Source organism: Planococcus citri, chromosome 5 (assembly GCF_950023065.1).
Source record: "Planococcus citri chromosome 5, ihPlaCitr1.1, whole genome shotgun sequence".
NCBI classification, from domain to species: Eukaryota; Metazoa; Arthropoda; class Insecta; order Hemiptera; family Pseudococcidae; genus Planococcus; species Planococcus citri.
In genome coordinates this window covers 58,383,672-58,404,182 of record NC_088681.1, presented here as the reverse complement: position 1 = coordinate 58,404,182, position 20,511 = coordinate 58,383,672, and the positions used below count along the sequence as shown (strand labels likewise).

General features: G+C 33.1%; 2 protein-coding genes across 4 annotated transcripts in view; one reads left to right on the top strand and one right to left on the bottom strand.

The window, feature by feature from the left end:
* Positions 1-7,416, top strand: part of fid (fire dancer) — a 37,777-nt gene extending 30,361 nt beyond the window's left edge. For 2 of the 3 annotated variants that reach the window (XM_065365708.1, XM_065365709.1), the window contains exon 10: positions 3,329-7,416. In XM_065365708.1, coding sequence (XP_065221780.1) covers positions 3,329-5,097 — 1,769 coding nt within the window. In that variant the 3' untranslated portion in view covers positions 5,098-7,416. The remainder of the gene's footprint in view (positions 1-3,328) is intronic. The other variant, XM_065365707.1, reaches the window with a different exon arrangement.
* A 4,544-nt stretch (positions 7,417-11,960) lies between these two features.
* Positions 11,961-20,485, bottom strand: Top3beta (topoisomerase 3-beta). The gene is made up of 15 exons (XM_065369400.1): positions 20,229-20,485; positions 19,901-20,043; positions 19,638-19,835; positions 19,386-19,553; positions 19,172-19,300; positions 18,978-19,096; positions 18,704-18,904; positions 18,413-18,617; positions 18,161-18,343; positions 17,880-18,089; positions 17,583-17,800; positions 17,372-17,489; positions 17,028-17,290; positions 13,255-13,357; positions 11,961-13,170 (listed from the first exon to the last, which is right to left on the bottom strand). Exons 1-15 carry the CDS (start codon positions 20,317-20,319, stop codon positions 12,952-12,954), a joined length of 2,568 nt encoding a protein of 855 aa, XP_065225472.1. The 5' UTR covers positions 20,320-20,485; the 3' UTR covers positions 11,961-12,951.
* Between the last annotated feature and the right edge of the window lie 26 nt (positions 20,486-20,511).

Genomic DNA, 20,511 nt, shown 5'->3' with positions numbered 1-20,511 from the left:
AAAGCAATGTTAGAGCATGTAAAATAAAAGAATTGAAAAAAATTTTCTGCCCTGGATGGGAATTGAACCTAGGACCAGTGGTCTCAATGTTTCCGCATCACCTAACCCACTTGGCCACTTCGCTGCATGTGAAGAGTGAAGTTATTTTCATATAAATGTTTGTGCGTTGTGAACTTATCAAATTTTTTAATTTTTCTCCAAAGTCCAAAAAGTGCAAACATTTATGGGGAAATAACTCCTCTCTTTGCAAGAAGCGAAGTGGCCGAGTTGGTTAGGTAATGTGGAAAAACAGAACCTGCAGGTCCTGGGTTCAATCCCCACCCAGGGCAAAATTTTTTTCAATTTTTATTTCATTTTACATGCTTTAACATTACTTTTACGCATGATATTCGCAGGCTGAATCACATGATTTTTTTGAAAAAAGTCCAAATTCACACGTGCTTGTGCTACGCATAAAAGCATGCGTTTTAGCATGCTATCACATAATTTTTGTCAATAGGGTAGACGAGACATGGCGCTTCTTGTGATCTGCGCTCTGCATCTTATCTCAGCTTCACTACCTCCTTTGTTATCCACGATAGATCACAGGTATGCAAACTGGCTCACTACTTCGATTCCCTCAATTACCTGTATTTCTGGTGAGTTGTTCTCAGGCTGGTTCACAATCATGATCTTCGTCTTTGCTTTATTTATTAGCAAGCCATATTTTGCACTGACCTCTTTCAGGCATTTCAGAAAACTGATCATATATTTGACACTTGACGCGATGAGGGTGGTGTCATCAGCGTAGTGCAGGTTTGACATTCATACACCTCCAATTGATACTCCTCCTTGCCACTTACCTGAGCCATCATCATTGGTGCTTTCTGATACAATTAGCTGCAATGTTTTGTGAATTATGTATTCTCCTGATACAGATTAAACAGGAGTGGGGATAGAATGCAGCCCTGTCATACTCCTCTCTCTAGGTGGAATTTCTCAGACGTTGTGTCTCTGTTGATTCGGACATTTGCCATGCTCCCCTCTTATAATTGTTTGATCAGCCACAGCGGATGTATTGGAGCACCCATCTTGAGCAGAATTCTCCACAGTTTTTGCCATTGTACGCAGTCAAATGCTTTCTTGTAATCTACAAAACACAGCACAGTACACACATTGTATTCTAAAAGAACAATCATCTACGAATCACTCGAATAAAAGAGATGTGTCTTCACCGAAAACCAAATACGAATTGTTTATTTACAAAATGTAAAATAATCATTAGAATTCCAAAAAACCAACAATTCTCAATAGCCACGTATTCTTATACTCTTAATAGCCACGTATTCTTATATTCTTATACTTCCCCCCCTTTTTTTTTTTTTTTTTTTAATAAATATAAATATATCAACTATCAACTATACATGCGAAAAATTTATCTTTAAAAAATTGTCCAAGAATATCGATCATTTGAAGCTGCAATTTATAATTCACCCATTACAACATCTTCGCTATCAGTATTATTATCATCATCGTCAGTTAAATCCATAGCTCCTAAAATAAAAAATAAAAAAAAATTAAATTAATTTTTAAATCGTATCAAATTCTGCTCTACTTCTCACCAAATTACTCCTAAATTTTAAAAACTTCGATTTTCCCAAAGCTTTTGTAAAGAAATCTCCAATTTGTTCTTCTCCTTTAATCCATTTTAAAATAAGATTTCGTTTTGACACTTCGTATCTTATATAATGGTATGCCAACTTAACTACATGCTTAAAAGTTTGAGATTCTTCAGTCATAGCTATCTTTATAGCAGATTTATTATCCTCGTACATAACAGGTATAATAAACACCTTTAAAATTCGAGTTAACATCTCCTTTAAACAAATCACTTCTTTACAAGCTTGAGACATTCCAATAAACTCCGCCTCCGCCGAAGACAACGCAACATGCCTTTGTTTTTTCGTTCTCCAACAAACTAGATCTCCAAACATAAAAATTGCATAACCTGTAGTCGATTTTCCACGTATGTCACTAGTACCTAGTGAAGCATCAACATAACAGTTTAATCCTTCATCTTTTTTACCTTCGTAAATCAAACCAAAATCTGTAGTTCCTTTCAAATATTTAAAAATTTGAATCACCCTATTCCAATCTTCTACTTTTGGTTTATTCTGCTTTCTACTCAAATAATTAACAGCATAGGTAATATCCGGTCTTGTAGTATTATTCAAAAAAATTAAACTCCCAACAGCTGTTCTAAACATAGTTTCATCAACTTCTTTGTTATTCTCCTCCACATCTCCATTCTTTAATTTTCTCTCCAAATCCAAAGTTATCATTGGCGTATGTACTACTTTACAATTTTCCATATTAAATTTTTTCAACAATTTCTCTGTATATGATTTCTGATGTATGAACATTTTCCTTTTACTCCTATCTCTAACAATTTCAATACCAAGAAACTTCGTTGGCTGACCTAAGTCTTTCATTTCAAAATGCAAATTCAATTGACGTTTTGTTTCAAGTATTTTATTTTTACAGTTTCCAAAAATTAGAATATCGTCTACATACAACAAAACGAACACAAACTTATCCTTTTTTCTCCAGATAAAAATACAATTTTGAAACGGATACGTTTTAAACTTCATTTTAGACATCGTTTCTCTAAATTTTATAAACCACGCTCTGCTACCATAAAAGAACAATCATCTACGAATCACTCGAATAAAAGAGATGTGTCTTCACCGAAAACCAAATACGAATTGTTTATTTACAAAATGTAAAATAATCATTAGAATTCCAAAAAACCAACAATTCTCAATAGCCACGTATTCTTATACTCTTAATAGCCACGTATTCTTATATTCTTATAGTGAAAAAAAAAAAAAATAAAATAAAAGAACAATCATCTACGAATCACTCGAATAAAAGAGATGTGTCTTCACCGAAAACCAAATACGAATTGTTTATTTACAAAATGTAAAATAATCATTAGAATTCCAAAAAACCAACAATTCTCAATAGCCACGTATTCTTATACTCTTAATAGCCACGTATTCTTATATTCTTATATATTCTCATGCTTTCTCGATCAGTAGCCTGAGGTTGAGGATCTGCTCCCTAGTTCCTCTTCCTCTCACAAATCCTGCTGAGAGTTGTAGATACCCATTAAAATTTTAAACTAATTATTAAAGCAGATGAAAAAAATTACTTTGGATTTTGATCAAATCCAGAATGTTTACAGTGTCTCATAAGTACCTATGGCCTATGTAATTAATTTACATGTGTATATGTAGTTGCTTTTGCTTATCCTAACTCTGCTCTAACCTTCACATATAATTTTCAGAACCAGCCCAACCAGAATCAGATGACATTCAGCTAGATGACACAACAGACAGCTCAATATCCAGTCTTCCTCCAATACCAAAACCCGGCACCTCATCAGAAAGTAAACCAATACCTTATGACAGAAGAGATCTACACTCCACAGATATCACCAGCAATAACCAAACTCAAATAGCCACCATATTCGAGACTGTAGCCAGTGTTGCAACTTCATTGGAAAGCTCAGTTCAAATAGTTTTAAAGGGTGATCCAGACACCATTACACCTGTAGAGCACCTTCGTCCAAAACGAGAAGACTCCAAAGAAAAACTCATCAAATACCCGTCTCTGTCTAAATCACCTGAAGATGAAACTTGGGATAGGGAATGTCGTCAGTACATTGTCGACTTGGCTGAAAACCTCAGCGAAAGGTTACTAGCTGAAATTGATCGCTACAAAGAGCAAAATATCAATATAGAAAAAGAATTCTTCAGCTTTTCTGCGATGGATGTTGAGGATCCGTATTTAACTAAACTTAGTGAAGATCTTAGTCATGTTTCAAAACTAACCAAAGAACTGAGTGAAGATCTAGAATCAAAACCAGAACCCGATACCGAAGTTGAAACTGAACAAGCAGAGAGTTCAGAACAGGTGACTGAAATCAAGAAAATGGATTCGATCGAAGAGATCAGTGATGTTATATTGGATTCAAAACCAGATGAATCAGATATTGATTCAAAACCAGATGAATCTGATAGCTCACCTAGAGAGGATAAAACTAAGACCCCTCTTTTATCAGATTTGTCGACAGATGCCGAAAGTCCAGGAAGTATCACTGGTTGGCTGGATTCTCGTCGAAATACCATCGAATCCGGGTTTTGGAAAGATCATGAACCTGTCAGTGCTGCCCCAAAGCAGGAAGAAGAGCCAACCAAACCAGTTGTTAAACTAGAAGAACAGACTGTTGAAGTTACTGAAATAGAAGAAACACATAGATTGAGCATAACAATCCAGACAACCGAGCGGGTTAGAAAATTAAGTAAATCAGAGATCACTTCTCAAACACGTCTATCCATCGAGTCAACTGACACAGTCGATGTATCAGAAAGAACAGTCAGTAGCAGTGAAGATAGTGCTTCAAAACGAGACACAACCCAGACTGAGACCAGCAGTGGCCTATCCATAGAGTCAGATCTGTGTGAACTAGAAAAAAGTTCTGATACAAGTAAATCAACCGAATACAAACACGATACTGATATGAAATACAGCGGTAGCCAAGTATCGCTGCTTAGACCAGGGGAATCAATTGAATCCAGTGATGCTGGTGACATCTCAGATCGTACTGGCAGTGTGAGTGATTTCAGTCGCCAAAACACCGAATCACGATCAGTGATCACTCAAAGTTCCGCATCCCTGGCATCGTGGAGTGATTGCAGCAAAGATATCCGGTTCGCTGACCGCAGAACAGCCAGATGTGATGGCCGTTCCTCTTCAGAGGAAACCAATCCTAGAGCTATGCTCACTAGACAACAAGCTGCCACTCAGGAACCATCTGAGGTCAAGCTAGAGAGCACTGATGCTTCATTGAGTGGATCAACATCTCAAGACTCTCTTACCTCAGAGAGCGGTGGTGGATCCATTATGTTCCATCGTTACTACCATGTGTTCAGAGAAGGTGAATTGGACGCTTTGATCGAAGAATTTGTAGAAAATCTGCACATCATATCGTCCTACTATGATCACACCAATTGGTGCATTATCGCTGAAAAAGTGCGAGTCTGGACTATATAGGACATGGTTGAACCTTTTTTTATACTACCGAGTTTCTTTTTAGGTATTTTTCTACGTTGTATGTCTCGCTGTTTTTTTTTCTTTTCCCATTTTTCTTTTCTTTTCTCTGTATGTGTTTATGTATCTTTATTTTTATCGTTGTTTTCTCGGTCAATTCGTATCAAGTTGGGATCTTTCTTGTTGTAGAGTGGAATTTTTGTTGTTGCTTGTGATTGTAAAGGTAGATTTTGGAGCTTGAGGATTTCTAATTTGTAATACAATAATTCTACCCACCTTTCCTGTGACTTTCTATCAGGGACTGAAATGATTAGGGGAATCTGCACAGAAAAAAATCTACAAAATTGAGAGACTGATTTCATTTTTGGTTCAAGTCTGCCACATTGAAATACTGAACAAGTCAGTCAAAATTATTTATGGGGAACTGAGTATGCAATTTTATTAACACTCATGTCTTACAGTTTGAAATGAACTTCTTTAGGCATTTTAGCTATCTCTTCTCCCCTGAAGGTCTCCACAGGTTCCACTAGCCTATTAATGTTCTACATTCCAATAAAATTGAAAAAGTAAGTGCATACTTGTAAAATTGAAGCAATAGGAATTCGAATAAGTCCACCACTCTCAGGCTTATTCGCACTTTTCCACAAAAAAGATCGATAACTTGGTCGAATCAATGGCCATTAATTGTGTTCCTAGTTAAGGTTCTTACCATTTAGATACTATTTTCATATTTTCCAATATTATTGTTTAATATTTTAAGCTCAAAGCTCTATTCGTATCTATAGTTTTAATAATTTAAAATCTGATACTAAATAATTACGTACCTACGTGTTATAAAATAATCTACCTATACTGATAAGATATAGCGAGAAGTACTTAAGAGATGCCCTTTCTCCCCATAATATGCTACCTACCTATATTCAAAATTCTGCTACCTACCTACCTTACTCTATAGAGGTATATTTTTCGAGTACCTAACTCTACCTATCATACCTTCTAAAAATATAGGCAGCTATATTCGCATCATATCTATTAATTTACATAGTCGCTGATGGTACATTTTACTACCTACTTTATCGTACTATTTACCTTTTTAGTTCTTTTTATAACCATTTACCTACCTACGTAGTCATAACCCTTCATATCAATTCGAAGTGTATACATTTTCCGCCTGCTCAACACGATTAAAAATTACGAGTGAGGTATATCAAGTTGTATGGGATTTTTTTCTTCAAAGGCTCTGGAAAATTATTTTACGACTCTTTTTCAAGGGGGTCTTCTGTTCATTGAAATTTTCTCAAAAGCCTACACCGTCAAGACTGATGAATGCAAAAAGATAAAGAATTCTTTTATTTTATAATTGGTTGAAAAACTATGTAAGAAAAATATTTCTCCCTTTTTTTAAAAAAAAGACTTTGTAATTTCGAATTACTCGTTACTCAACATATTAACTTAGTTTTTTATTATATATTTTTAAAGAGATTTTTCTATCGAATTTTTAACTTATACCTGTAATACGTCGTGTCATCATCGTATAGTACTATTTAAAGACAATTAAGTGTTGTTATTATTATTACTATTTTTTACGTAAATTTCTTCGAGTTGAATGTTATCTACTATACGTCTACGTATATTATTATATTTCTCCCCCCCCCTCGGTCGTAATATTGTACTTATTAGGTATAATTTTTCGTATTATATTTATATAAATTTATTTTTAGATCTCTTTCTAGCTAAACCTGGTGTTCATAAAGCGGCCTTCATGCCTGTATCCAACTGGCCCCTAAACATTGGCAACATTTTGTGGGCGAAATACGTATGTATGTACTTTGTGTATTGGGGAAAAAATTATTCAACATGTTACCATAGATAATATATAATGTAATGGCATTTTTATAGGTATTTTTTATTCTCAAAATACATTATACGAATAAAAAAAATAGGCATTTTTATCCAAATAAATATATACCTACCAGTCAGCTATTTAGGAAGAACCCTTGTTAAATAAATTTCTTTCGTCGGTAGCTATACTTACCTAAAAGTATTACGAGTTAATATTGTAAATATATTTATTAATAAATACACATAAAAAAAAAATGTTTCTCTATGTATGTCTTCTGTACACTTCAACAATCTATAATAGAAATGTACTGAAAAATTTTATTTCTTTTTTTTTCTCTATACGTACTTTTTTCTTATATCTTTGACCAAATTTTTTATACGTTTTTCTTTATCTGTTAATAGATTATATAAACGAATTGTTGTGATTTTCATCATGTTTTTCCTTCTGTTGAGTAGCCTATATTTTAATCATATTTTATACCATATAAGTACATGTCGGATATGTATTAATTTAAAGTATTACATGTTATACGAAGAAAAAAAAAATAATAAAAAAATCAATGAATAGGGTGTGTTTACGAGTTGTTATTCGATATAATTCCTAGTTGTTGGATGGTTATTGAGCGTGTTGTGATTCTTTTGAAGTTGATAGGTCTATTAGGTGTTCATGTCATTGAAACTTTTAAAGAAAAATATTCAAAGAAAAAGTTGATTAGAATTGAAAACAACGATTTTTGTCAGCAATATTTCGCAATATAAATTTTAAATCTTTTATCAAAACGTTTTTGAGCACTATTGAAGAATTTTGAGCCCAAAATCGGTACATGATTTTTGGCATTTTCGAAAAAAGTGTCATGCGACCTGTCGATGAAAAAGGGTCAACTGAGCTTAACAAAAAATAAAAAATGTTTATCGAAACTTTGTTGAGCATTTTGAGGATTTTTAAGCTCAAAATAGATACATTTTTTGAGATTTCCGAAAAAAAGTCACGTGACGAATCAAAATGGCCCTCCGGGGGCGGGTGGGGGGGGCTTCCATTATTTTTACATTGTCTCGAGGTACTCAACTTCAGCAGCACATTTCTCCAAAACTATGATACTTTGATCAAAACTGAATTCACAGTTCAAAAGAACATTGAATTTAGAACTTTTTAAGCATTTTGAAATTTTCAAAAGTTGAAAGTTGAACTTTCAAATTGAATGTTCAAATTTTAAAATGGCGCTGTAAGTAGGAACTACCATTTAAAATTTTGAAAAAATTTCCATAGATGTACCTTTTGATGTCTTTTCGAAATATTTAAGTTTCAAGATGGGATCTCTGAATGGAGGGGAGCACCCCCACCCCCACCCCCAATTTTGGGCGAAACTTTTAAAAGAAAATCTGGGGCATGTGATACATCGAATTCTATGTTTTTGGTGACGCTGAATACGAATATGACGTCAGATTTTTGATTGGACCCCATTCACGGCCCCCAGCACCTCTCCAAAGGGGGTAAAAGTTCAAAAAAGTGTTTTGTACGTGCGACACATGGAATAGTATGTTTTTGGTGACGCTGAACACGAATATGGCATCAGATTTTTGATTGGACCCCATCCACGGCCCCCAACAATACTTTTTTTTACTTTTACCTATTGGGGGAGGTTCTGAGGGCCATGGGTGAGGTCGATTCAAAAAACTATAGTTATATTCATGTTCAGCGATATTGAAAACATACTATTTCATGTGTCACACGAATGTAATCCCTTTTTTTGGGTTACCCCCTTTGGGGAGGTGCTGGGGGCCGTGGACGGGTCCAATCAAAAATCTGACGTCATATTCGTATTCAGCGTCACCAAAAACATAGAATTCAATACATCACATGCCCCAGATTTTCTTTCGAAAGTTTCGTCCAAAATTGGGGGTGAGAGTGCTCCCCCTCCTTCAAGAGATCCCATCTCGAAACTTAAATATTTCGAAAAAACATCAAAAGATACATCTATGGAAATTTTTTCTAAATTTTAAATGATAGCTCCCACTTACAGCGTCATTTTTAAATTCGAACTTTCAATTTGAAAGTTCAACTTTCAACTTTTGAAAATTTCAAAATGCTTAAAAAGTTCTAGATTCAATGTTCTTTTGAACTGTGAAATCAGTTTTGATCAAAGTATCATAGTTCTGGAGGAATGGGCTGCTGAAGTTGAGTACCTCGAGACACTGTGAAAATAATGGAAGCCCCCCACCCGCCCCCTGAGGGGTTGGGACCAAACTAATTGCGGGGTTCTTACTTACTGGATGGATATATATTGTAAACAAAATTTGAGCGAAATCGAAAGACATGACTTTCAAAAATCGCCTTTTTTTGGTTGAGTTGACATGGAAATGACCCCAGAGAATCAAAAATTTCAATTCAATTTTTTTTTAGCAGTTCTGAAAAGTGTTTAGCCCAAAATTGGATCATACTTTTTTTGGTTCTTGAAACAGATAATTTTGCAAGGAACTTAAAAATTTCCATAAGAGATTGTTTTGGGCTCTTTTGAAAAATTTTGAGCCCAAAATCGAGTCTTATTTTCCAAGGTTTTTGAAAAAATTTAATTCAATTGAAATTTTGCGAAAAATTCAAAAATCCCATCAAAACCTTTTAAAAGTCCGTTTGAAGAATTGTGAGCCAAAAATTGGGTCGTGCATTCTTGGGAGTTATCTCAAGAAATCAAAATATCTGAAATCTATGATAATGCGTTGAAAATTTCAGCATTAAATCCAGAATTCCTATCAATTTTTTTTTGTAAGAAATTGCGAAGAATTATAAGTTTAAAGTTAAGTGATGATTTTTGGGGGTTTTGAAAAAAATTTCATCAGACCTATCGAAATGGTTTAAATATTTTACCAAAGATTCGAGTAGGTAAGTATTTCAATAAAAATGCCGTTTAAGCATTTTTTGAAGAATTTTCATCAGAAAATATGAGCATTGATTTTCAGTATTATTAATCAAATTTGGATAAATTTTTGGCAGAGAGTCAATATTTTCTATCAAAGCTTTTTTCCGAGCATTTTGAAAAATTTTGACCCAAAAATTTGGGAGCGGAGGCGTTTTTTGGGATAGGTACTTGGAAAAGATCTGCAACGACCTACTATCAAAATAGTTTGAAATTTCAGCAGAAACCCAAAAATTTCTGTCAAAACTTTTTTAAAAAACTTCTGAACAATTTTTAATCTGAAATTGATTCACACTTTCTGAAAAAAATTCAAGTTGCCTGGTTAAAATTTACCTAAGGAATCAAAAACTTTCACCAATGTGTTTTTTTACCTCTCTGAAGAATTATAGTACAATTTTCTGAATTGGAAGCCCCGAATTGTTATTCATCCAAGTACCAAAATTCCAAATTCATTTTCCCAAAAATTTTTTGGTTCCAAAATTTCCAACTTTTTTTCTCAAAATGACAGAATAGTAATTCTTCTTAGAGTTTTAGAAAAAAGATCTCAAGCAACACAAAACAAGTAAAAATTTCAGCAGAAATTCAAAAATTTTTACAAGAATTTTTCTGAGCACTTTTAAAGTTTTTTAAACCCAAAATTGGGACATTATTTCCAGGATTTTCGAAAAATATGCCATAAAAATTTAAAATCTTATCAAAATGGATCAATTTATTGCCAGAAAATATAGAAATTCCAATTAAACTTTTTTCGAACGTTTTTGGAGAATTTCGAGCACCAAGTTGGGCCAGGCATTCTGGGGTGTTTGAAAAACATGTCAAAAACTTTTGAAATTTGTTGACCAAATTTTTTCTGGACATTTTTGAAGAATTTTGAGCTCGAAATATATTGATCCATGTTGATTGGTCGCGTGAGATGTTTTTCCTTCAAAAATCATGATTTATGATCCAATTTTGAGCTCAAAATTCGTCAAAAATGTCTAGAAAAAATTTTGACAGAAAATCAAGAATTTTAAGCTGAAAATTGGACCAAGAATTTTTGAAAAAAATATCCCATGTAACCGCTCAAAATAATACTTGTAGTTTGAAATTTCGTCAGGAAATCAAAAATTTCAACCAAACTCTTTTTGGGAACTCTTGAAAAAATTTGAGCTCAAATTTGCTCCGTGGTATTTGGAACTTTTGAGAAAGATACAAAATGTCTTAAAATTTTGCCAGGAAATCAAAAATTTCAAAAAATATTTTTTCTAGCACTTTTATTGAAGAATTTTTAGGATAAAATTGGGTCATCATTACTTTTTGGAGCGTTTGAAAAATACCTGAAAACAGCTGAATCAAATTTTGCAGAAAATTCAAGAATTCCTATCAACGGTTTTTCGAACTCCACTCAATAATTTTGAGCCAAAATTGGGTACTTGATGCTTTTACAGTTATGAAAAAAGTTTTCATGCAACCTATCAAACTGGATGAAAAAACAAAAATTTCCACCAAATTTTTCTGAGCAGTTTTGAAGACTCTCAACTCTGAATTGGGTAGGAAATGCTTTTATAAATTTTTGAAAAAAATCTCAAACAACGTGTCAAAATATTTTTGAAAGTTTGTCAGAAAATCAGATTTTTAAAAACAATTTTGGGATTTTTGAAAAGGTGTCATATACAGGAATTTCGAAGAGAATCGAAAATTTCTATAAAAACTTCATTTGAACACTTGAATAATTTTGAGCTCAAAATTGTGTCATGGTGATTTTCAGTTTAAAAAATAAAAAGTTGGAAATAACTCTAAAATTGGGGCGGGATTTTGTTTTTTTTTCCTTCGAAAAAGATCTCTTGCAAGCCCTCAATATGAGTTTAAAAATCAAAAATTTCAAATCAAACCTTTTATAAGTACTTTTGAAGAATTTGGAGTTCAAAATATTGAGCCATGAGTTTTGTTATTTTAAAGTGTTTGGACCCGAGCCATTTTGAAAATCGTGATTTTTTGTGCAAATGCAAAAATTCAAAAATGCATCTTTTTTGACACTTTAAACCCACATTTATGAAAAAAAACCACTCGAATATTTTTCGTCCACAAAAATCTCAGCCAACTAACAAATCAGCACTTAATAAAACACAATACTGAACTCTTCGAGAATTTATAATTATGGCATTTACATTCGGTAATGATATAAATATCAAATAAAATACACGTTAATAAGAAGCGCTTACAAACACATCAGGTCTTACATTAATGTATATTTTAGTTTGAAATTTGAGATCATTCGCATAAATTAGGAAAAAAAATAAATAAAAGAATTAAATAAACGGTGATCCAATCAATTATAATATAGTCCAACAGATAATGAATCCTAGGAACAGTAAAAATCCGTTAAATTACAACAATTGCACTAATGAAAAAAATGAAAAAAAAAAAAAAACAATAAAATTAGACAAAATACATTTTTATATAAAACTAAACTTACTCGCGTATCTATTCTTCTCTGATCAAGCGATTAGTAAGAGTAATACTATTATAGCAAAATTATTAATATTTAAATATATCCTTCGGTATACGATAACACTGGATAATCAACGAGAGTATCGATAAACTCAGCTAACGAAAAAATACATTAAATTGTACTTAATTAGGCTACACACGTTCAGTCTGAGGAATTAAACACGTGAAAAAAATGACGCGACGAGTACGAATTTTTTTGTCATGGATTTGATCCGGGATACCCATTTGCTTCGCGATCGATAAATTCTACGTATTTTATTAGGAAGAATTTAATACGAATATTTTTCAAATATCTATCAATCTACCTAGGTACACTCACGTTCAAAAACAACAAACCGGTACAAAAGTAAAATTACACGAGCTTGTAGTAGATGTAATTAGGGTTAAATAAATTGATAAATTCGATCGATGAAGCACGAGTATGTAAACAAACAAAACAAAAAAAAACTACGAATAAATAAAAACTAGAAAAAAATGCTACAATGTGATTGCAGAATGCTGCGCGAACAAGCATAATAATAATATTGTTGATGTATCGAGGATAATGAGGAGACGCTTTGTAACCTAAGAAGCCCTGGATTGAGGTTAACGACCCTCTCTCGTTTAAGAGGTGTCATACGAAATACGCTGCTAATTGAGACATTTTATCTTTCGGCTGTTTCGCTTTATTTTTCTTACTATGTTTACGATTTCGAGGACCACGTCCACCTTGATGATGGAACGCTGGTTTGGAAGAGACTGCGTGTTGTTGGCGGACTAACGAAGATAAACCGTGATTGCAGAACATACATTCGGTCATTTCGACGCGATCTCCGGGTAACTTGGTTTTTTCCTGCGAATGTCACGAGAAAAAATGAGAAATTTACGAATAAAATTATAAAAATGGGGGTATTTTTTTTTTGAGATGATTAATTACCTCTTTGTACTCTACGTGAATAAGCTGAGCGCCGCATTTACACGCCTTCTTTTCAACGTTGACTTTTTGGGCGTCGTCGAACACTGGCATTATAATGTCGCATCTGGAAAAATAATTTTATTAATAAAATTGTGATCGATGTGGTTAACATTGAAATGAGGTTCAGAATATTGACAAAAAAAATAGTCTACGGTCCAGTGGTCACACAATAGACCCGAAAACCCTGAAAATCGTGACCTAAATTTGGACTCGGAATTCTTCAACAATGCTCATGCCGAAACGTTTTTCAAAAATATCAAAAATCATGACCAGGCATCGTAGCCAAATTTGTCTAAAAAAAAAAGTAACTTTAGAGACTTTCAGCTGTGAAAAAAGTGACCAATTTTTTTTTATTCCCGCGTTCAGAAGGGCGAAAAATTGACATTTTTGTACTTTTAAAATTTGAATGATGTTTTTTTGAAATGAAGGAAGTTGATTTTAAAAATGAAAACAGAACAGGCTAAAGCGAGGGCGAAAGCTCTTGAAAATTTGTATTTTGAGAGGCATAAAAACGATGTTTAATTTCCATTTTGATTTTGAAAAAGAAAAGAAAGCAAGCAAGAGTGAAAGCTTTCAAAAATTGATGTTTTGAAAATAAATATTTGTGTTTTTGGAAATTGTTAGATGAAAAAAAATCGCATAAAATCCTTTGAAAATGAGTAAAAAAAATATAATTTCGATAAAAAATGATTTTTTTATTTTAAAAAAAAGTAAAAAATGTGATTTTTTTGGAAGAAAAGTAACCAATAGTGACCTTTTGATAAAAAAAATAACCAAAAGTGACTTTTCGTGAAAAAAAGTGACAAGGTTACTTTAAATGTGACCTGCTACGATGCCTGCATCATGACTCAATTTTGATCATCAAAAACACTCAAAAAACAATTTCGTTGAAATATTTGAATTTTTCGCGAATTTTTAACTTATTTTGATAGGTCACATGACCATATTTTTAGAAATATCAAAAATCAAGACCCAATTTTGGGCTATAAAGTTGTTTTATTAATGTTCAAAAATAAACATTTGATAGAAATTTTTGATTTTCTGACAAACTTTGATTTATTTTGATAGGTCGTACGACACCTTTTTCGAAATCTTGCAATGTACAAATTTTTGATAGAAACTCATAATTTGTTGCTGAAATTTTGACCAATTTTGATCAATTATATGGGTAATTTTTCAAAAATCCCGAAAATCATGGTCCAACTCCTTCCTCAAGGTTCTTTTAAAACTGTCCAAAAAAATGTTGATGGAAATTTCTGACTTTCTGACGAAATTTCAACCAATTCTGATAAGTCGAGATACCTTTTTCAAAAATCTTGAAAAATTATGATCCAATTTTGGGCTCAAAATTCTTCAAAAATTTTCTAACCCATTCTTATAGGTCACTTGAGATCTTTTTCAAAAACGTCCAAAATCATGACCCAATTTTGAGCTCAAAATTCTCCAAAATTTAGAAAAAAATTTCTGATGAAAATTTTCAAGACTCTATATTGAAATTTTAACATAGGTTGCCTGAAATCTTTTTCAATAATCCTGAAAATCATATCCAATTTCGGGCTGGATATTCTTCAAAAGTGTAAAAGAATAATAATTTTCAAAATATTTGAATTTTTTGCAAAATTTCAACCCACCCCCAAAATTATGATCAAATCATGAACTCAACATTCTTCGAAAGTGCTCAAAATGAGTTTTGACAGGAATTTTTGAATTTCAGTCGAAATATTGACAAATTTTGTCAGCTCGTATGAAATCTTTTTCAAAAACCTTGAAATTTTGGAATCAAAAGCATTCATAATTGATCGAAAAAATATTTTCAACCCATTTTGAGAGGTCGTATGACAATTTTCAAAAATCTTTAAAATCGCAACCCAATTTTGAGCTGAGAAATTTATGATTTTCTGACAAAGTTTCTACCCATTTTGATACAATGCATGAAATCTTTTTAAAAACCTTCAAAAATCGTGACTCAATTTTGACTCAAATTTTTTTTTTTAAATTCCTCGAAAACATTTTTATTAAAATATTTGAATTGCTTGCGAAATTTTAACCCACTTTAATAGGTTACATGAGATATTTTTCAAAAAACCCGAAAATCATAATCAAATTTTTGGATTTTGGCTCAAAATTTTTCAAATTATTTTCTGACCAATTTCTGATGAAACTTTTGATAGATCGCATGCCACCTTCTTCAAGATCTTTAAAAAAAATCTGATCCGATTTCAAACTCAAAATTTCATAAAACTGGTTTTGAAAAAAAAAAATCTGATGGAAACATATTTTCGTTTTTTGTTGAAATTTTGACCAATTTTGATGAGTTGCATATTAATTTTTCAAAAATCCTAAAAATTATCACCCAACTATGGGCTCCGGATTCATCAAAAATGCTCAAAAAATATTTTCCACGAAATATTTGAATTTCTCGCGAAATTTTAACCCAAATTTTAATAAGTCACTTGGCCATTTTCAAAAATCTAAAAAATTATGTTTCGATTTTCAGCTCAAAATCATTCAGAAATGCTCGAAAAAAGTCAGCACAGAAGTTTATGATTTTTAAGAGAAATTTTCACTCATTTTGATGGGTCATATGTCACCATTTTCAAAATCTTCGAAAATCAAAAACCAATCTTGGGCTCAAAATTCTTCAAAAGTGCTCGAAATGAGTTTTGATAGTAATTTTCGAATTTCTAGCAGAATTTCAACCCAATTTGGATAGATCTCTTGCGATCTTTCAAGAACTCCGAAAATCATCGCTCAATTTTGAGCTGAAAATCTTTCAAAAAAGCTCGAAGAAAGAAGTTTTGATCGAAATTTTCGATTTCTGAAAAATTATCTACTAAAGTAATCAAAATAATGTTGATGGAAATTTTTGATTTTCTGTTGAAAAGGGCAATTTCGAAACGTCGCGTGCAATTTTTTCAAAAATCCTCAATTTTATGCTCAAGATTCATTAAAACAGTCGAAAAATATTACCTACTTGAATTCATCGAAAATTTTCAACCCATTTTGATAAATCACGTAACAATTTTTAAAAATCACAAAATTTGTTCAAAAATGCTCAAAAAAATTCAAATTTTTGTGGAACTTTCTACGTATTTTGATATAAATAGCATGACACCTTTTTGAAATCATCGATAATCATGCCCCAATTTTGTGTTCAAAGTGAGTTTTGATAGAAACTTGATTTTCTTCTGAAATCGTAATTCAATTCTGATAAGTCACATGACAGATTTTCAAAAATCCTTAAAAATCATGGACGCTTCTCAAAAACCCAAAAAATCATGATACAATTTTAGGGTCAAAATTCATCAAAAGTGCTCAAAAAAGTTTTGATAGAAATTTATGGTTTCCTGATGACATTTTCACTTATTCTGATACAACTTTTTCAAAAACCTCGATAATCCATTAATCATGTCCTACTTTTGAGCTCAAATTTTTCAAGAATGTTTAAAAAACATTTTGGCCAACATTCTTGATTTTTTCTCAAAGTTCCAATTTTGAGTCCAAAATTATTTGGAAAATGCTCAAAAAATATTTCAATTAAAATATATTTGGATTTCTCCCCGAATTTCAACCTGTTTTGAAAGGTCGCAAGGTCATCCTGCGGCGCAGAAATTTTAGTTAAATTCAATTTCTAGGATACTTTTTGACAATTGGACCGTAAACTATAAGAAGTGTATTGGTTTCTCAAGATTTGAACCCCTAGAAAATTTACTGTAACAATGCGAAATATTCACCTGTTACAAAGCACTTTCCATTTAGGCCCAGACGAAGGATCCAACACTAAAATACCATCGTCGCAATTCATGCAGCTCGCGATACCAATACTATAAATAGCCTGAGGACAAGTAGGATGAATGCACATGTTACATCCAGAATTCTTCTTCATCTCAGAATAAGGAGGATTATTGAAGCAGTGAGGGCATAAAGGATAACTTTTGCCTTTCGAACCAGAAGACCAAGTAAGTAGCTCGAAATCGTCAACGGGACAGCGAAGTTCCTACACAATAAAATAAGATTTTTATAATACCAAAAGAAGTTATCCTGATCACGTTAATAATACATAAAAAATAATACTCACCTTAAAAATACGAATGTTTCCATTCTGAGGCAAGTTATACGTTTCGTTACAATGTGAACAATGCAATCGGTTAGGTCTGGCTTGGATATATTTCATATATCGACGACATTTACCACACCTGGAGCGATGAAAAAAACAAAATGATGAGATCGCGATAACTAAAGAAGTGAAATATTCCGGTTCGGTGACTTGCAGAGGAGGGATTACTTACCTTGACAACGCTTTACCGGTTTCAGCCAACGGTGTGAAAGAAACTTCGAACAAACTATCCATATCTTCGATATTCTTAGTGAAAAATTGATACTTCTTTTGAAACAGTTTTATCACATCTCCTAAAACTTTTTCAAAATCTGCTTCGCCTCGAGCGATTAAATTCAGCTGAGATTCCATCTTGGATCTGGTGGTCGGTTCGACCAATTCTTTATCAATCTAAACAAAACCAAGTTGCATAGAAATGGTTCAACTTCACGTTCCAAGTACAGATAGGATTAGAAACCAAAAATTATACCTTTTGATAACCGTGTACTAAAATAATACCCAAATTAGTAGGAATGAGACGGCGACCACTACCGACTGTGACGTAATTTCGTTGCGAAATATTATTAATATGAACTGGAATGGAAGCGTCAGTGCCTATACCGTGTTTCTCCATTAAAGAAATCAATTCCGATTCAGTCAGGTAATCAGGAGGAGTAGTTTTGAAATCACCTAACGAAACCTGCGCAGATTAATCAAACTAATTAAGAATAACTCGAAACTGGGGGTTCGTGAAATTGAGAATAATTTTACATTGTGAATGGGGACAACATCGCCGATGTTGCAATTAGGCGAAATTTTATTCTTGGCTACACTTTGCCAAGTCATAATCGCAGTGTAACCCGGATCCACGACGATATCACCGACAAATGTGAACGTTTCCGATTCTGCTACGAATGTGGTAGTTGTACTAATATATTTGCAATCTCGAGCAAGCTGTAAAATGGATCTGATGAGTTCATCTGTGATGAAATTTTGATGGGTGTACAAAATAGAGCTGCTTACCGAGGCGAGGAAATGTCTCACTATATAATCGTATATTTTCCAGCTGTCGCCGTCCAATTCGACATTGGATGCTAATTTCATGGGGGTGATGGGAGGGTGATCTCCTACATCGTGGCCTTTTTTAGGCCTATTTACACCTTCGGTTAATATCTGACTAGCATACTGGCCGTACTCTACGCTGAATTTGAATATTTGCAATACTTCGCTGTAAAAATCAAATAAAAAATTATCAGTATTGTGGTACAAAAGAAAAAATGCAAAATCAACAGAATGAGAGAAAAAGATACTGACTGTAAATCAAAATTTTCAGAATAACGTGAAGTCTCCGTTCTCGGGTAACTTATATAACCTTGAGTGTATAATTTTTCGGCGACTGACATCGCATGATGAGGCCCTATACCGAGTCCAGCACTGGCAGCTCGCATCAGCTCGACAGTATTTAAGGCAATAGGACGCCCTTTTGATTTCTCTTTGGATGTTATGTTGGTTACTCTGAAAACAGAATCGGGTAAGTTGAATAATATCGACTACAAATTTCGAAAAAATACAATTTAATCATACGTACTTTAAACTAGGAGTAGATTTGATTCTTTGAAATAGGGCTTTGGCGGCTTCTTTTTCAAATATCCTAGGATTTTGATACGTAAGCGATATTTCTCTCTTATCACTAGTTAATACGGTTACCTAAAAAAATAAAATTCCGGTTAGATGATGCAATTTTGGCAATTATGAATCTTCAATACGTATAATGACGCTTACTTGTAATACCCAATACGGTTCTGGCTTAAATGTTTGAATTTGATCGTGTCTTTCGACGCAAAATCCCAAAGTAGGTGTTTGGCAAGGTCCGAATGATATCAAAGATGAATCTAAATTACCGTATTTTCTCTACAAAAAAAAACACACACACACAAAAACACAATCATTACACATCGTCGTTGAAATAAAATCATCGAAAAAAAAATCAACGTACATGGAAGAATTTAGTTTGAAAGCGAGTAAAAGCGCAACCGATGCGTAAATCTAATTCTTGACGAGCATCCACACTCAATGCTTCGTTTCTGTTTGGTTTGCCTAGATTATACAAAGCAGCTTTGACATCTTTTTCGGTGATGGACGAAAAACGAGCTCTCCAAACGACCTACGAAATGTAAAGAAATTCATATGTACTTCGGTATGGAGATTTCAACGTATTTGAGCGTAAATAAACGAAAGGTACACTTACATCGTCCAAATAAATAGACCTTTTGAGTGATTTCTTGACAGCTTCGATGACTTCGAAACAGATATTCTCACCTTCTTTGTCACAATCGAGCCATAAAACTAGGTAATCACAACCGCGAGCTTCTTGAGCCAAAAATGAACTAATTCTCAGCTTAGGCGTAGCTTCTTTCCTTTCAGTCGGACATGAGAATAATTCCAACTGCAATCAATTCGAAAATTAGAACATCGAAACGTATTTCATCGTAACATACTCGAAATGCTCACCGGGTCAACTTTGTCCCAGTTATTAAACTTTGCGTGGAAATCTATGGTTAATACGTGACCACAAACGGAGGTCATACGAAACTGAACACATTGATTGAACAATACACCTTTCCATTCGTGTATAGAACATGCTCCATTGGCACCTAAACGAATATAAATGATTAGATTACAATCGCTGGTGTCAATAACCGATCAATTAGATTACGACTAATAGCACGCGAAGGTGAAAAATTAGGGAAATGGTGTACAGCTAACACCTTGGGATACACAGAGAACGTGTTAGAATTAAATTAGAGAGATATTATTCATTAATTAGATGCATATTTACCTCTTCTAGATGTGCTTTGGCCGTTACTCAGGATATTGGCTAGAGAGGCAGCCAAGGAAGGCTTTTCTGCGACCATAAAAACGACTCTCATGGTGGTTTTTGTTACAGAATCAATTGATCGATAAACGATAATATCATTGATATCATTTCGACCGGAATTTAAACTTCAATAATGCAATTTTAAACCATTTTTCGTACAACCAAACTTAAACCAAACAGTAGAAAATTTTTCTCAAACTCATACATCACACAGATCAACTCCAAAACACAGAATCATTTTCCA

Bases quoted from the DNA above. Each gene is read 5' to 3' on its own strand.
- Top3beta (XM_065369400.1), bottom strand. From the start codon at position 20,319: ATGAGAGTCGTTTTTATGGTCGCAGAAAAGCCTTCCTTGGCTGCCTCT. The intron at 19,836-19,900 runs GTGAGCATTTCG...AATTGATTGCAG, and splicing joins ACTGGGACAAAGTTGACCCG to TTGGAATTATTCTCATGTCC. The intron at 13,171-13,254 runs GTAATTAATCAT...TGACATTCGCAG, and splicing joins TTCACGTAGAGTACAAAGAG to GAAAAAACCAAGTTACCCGG.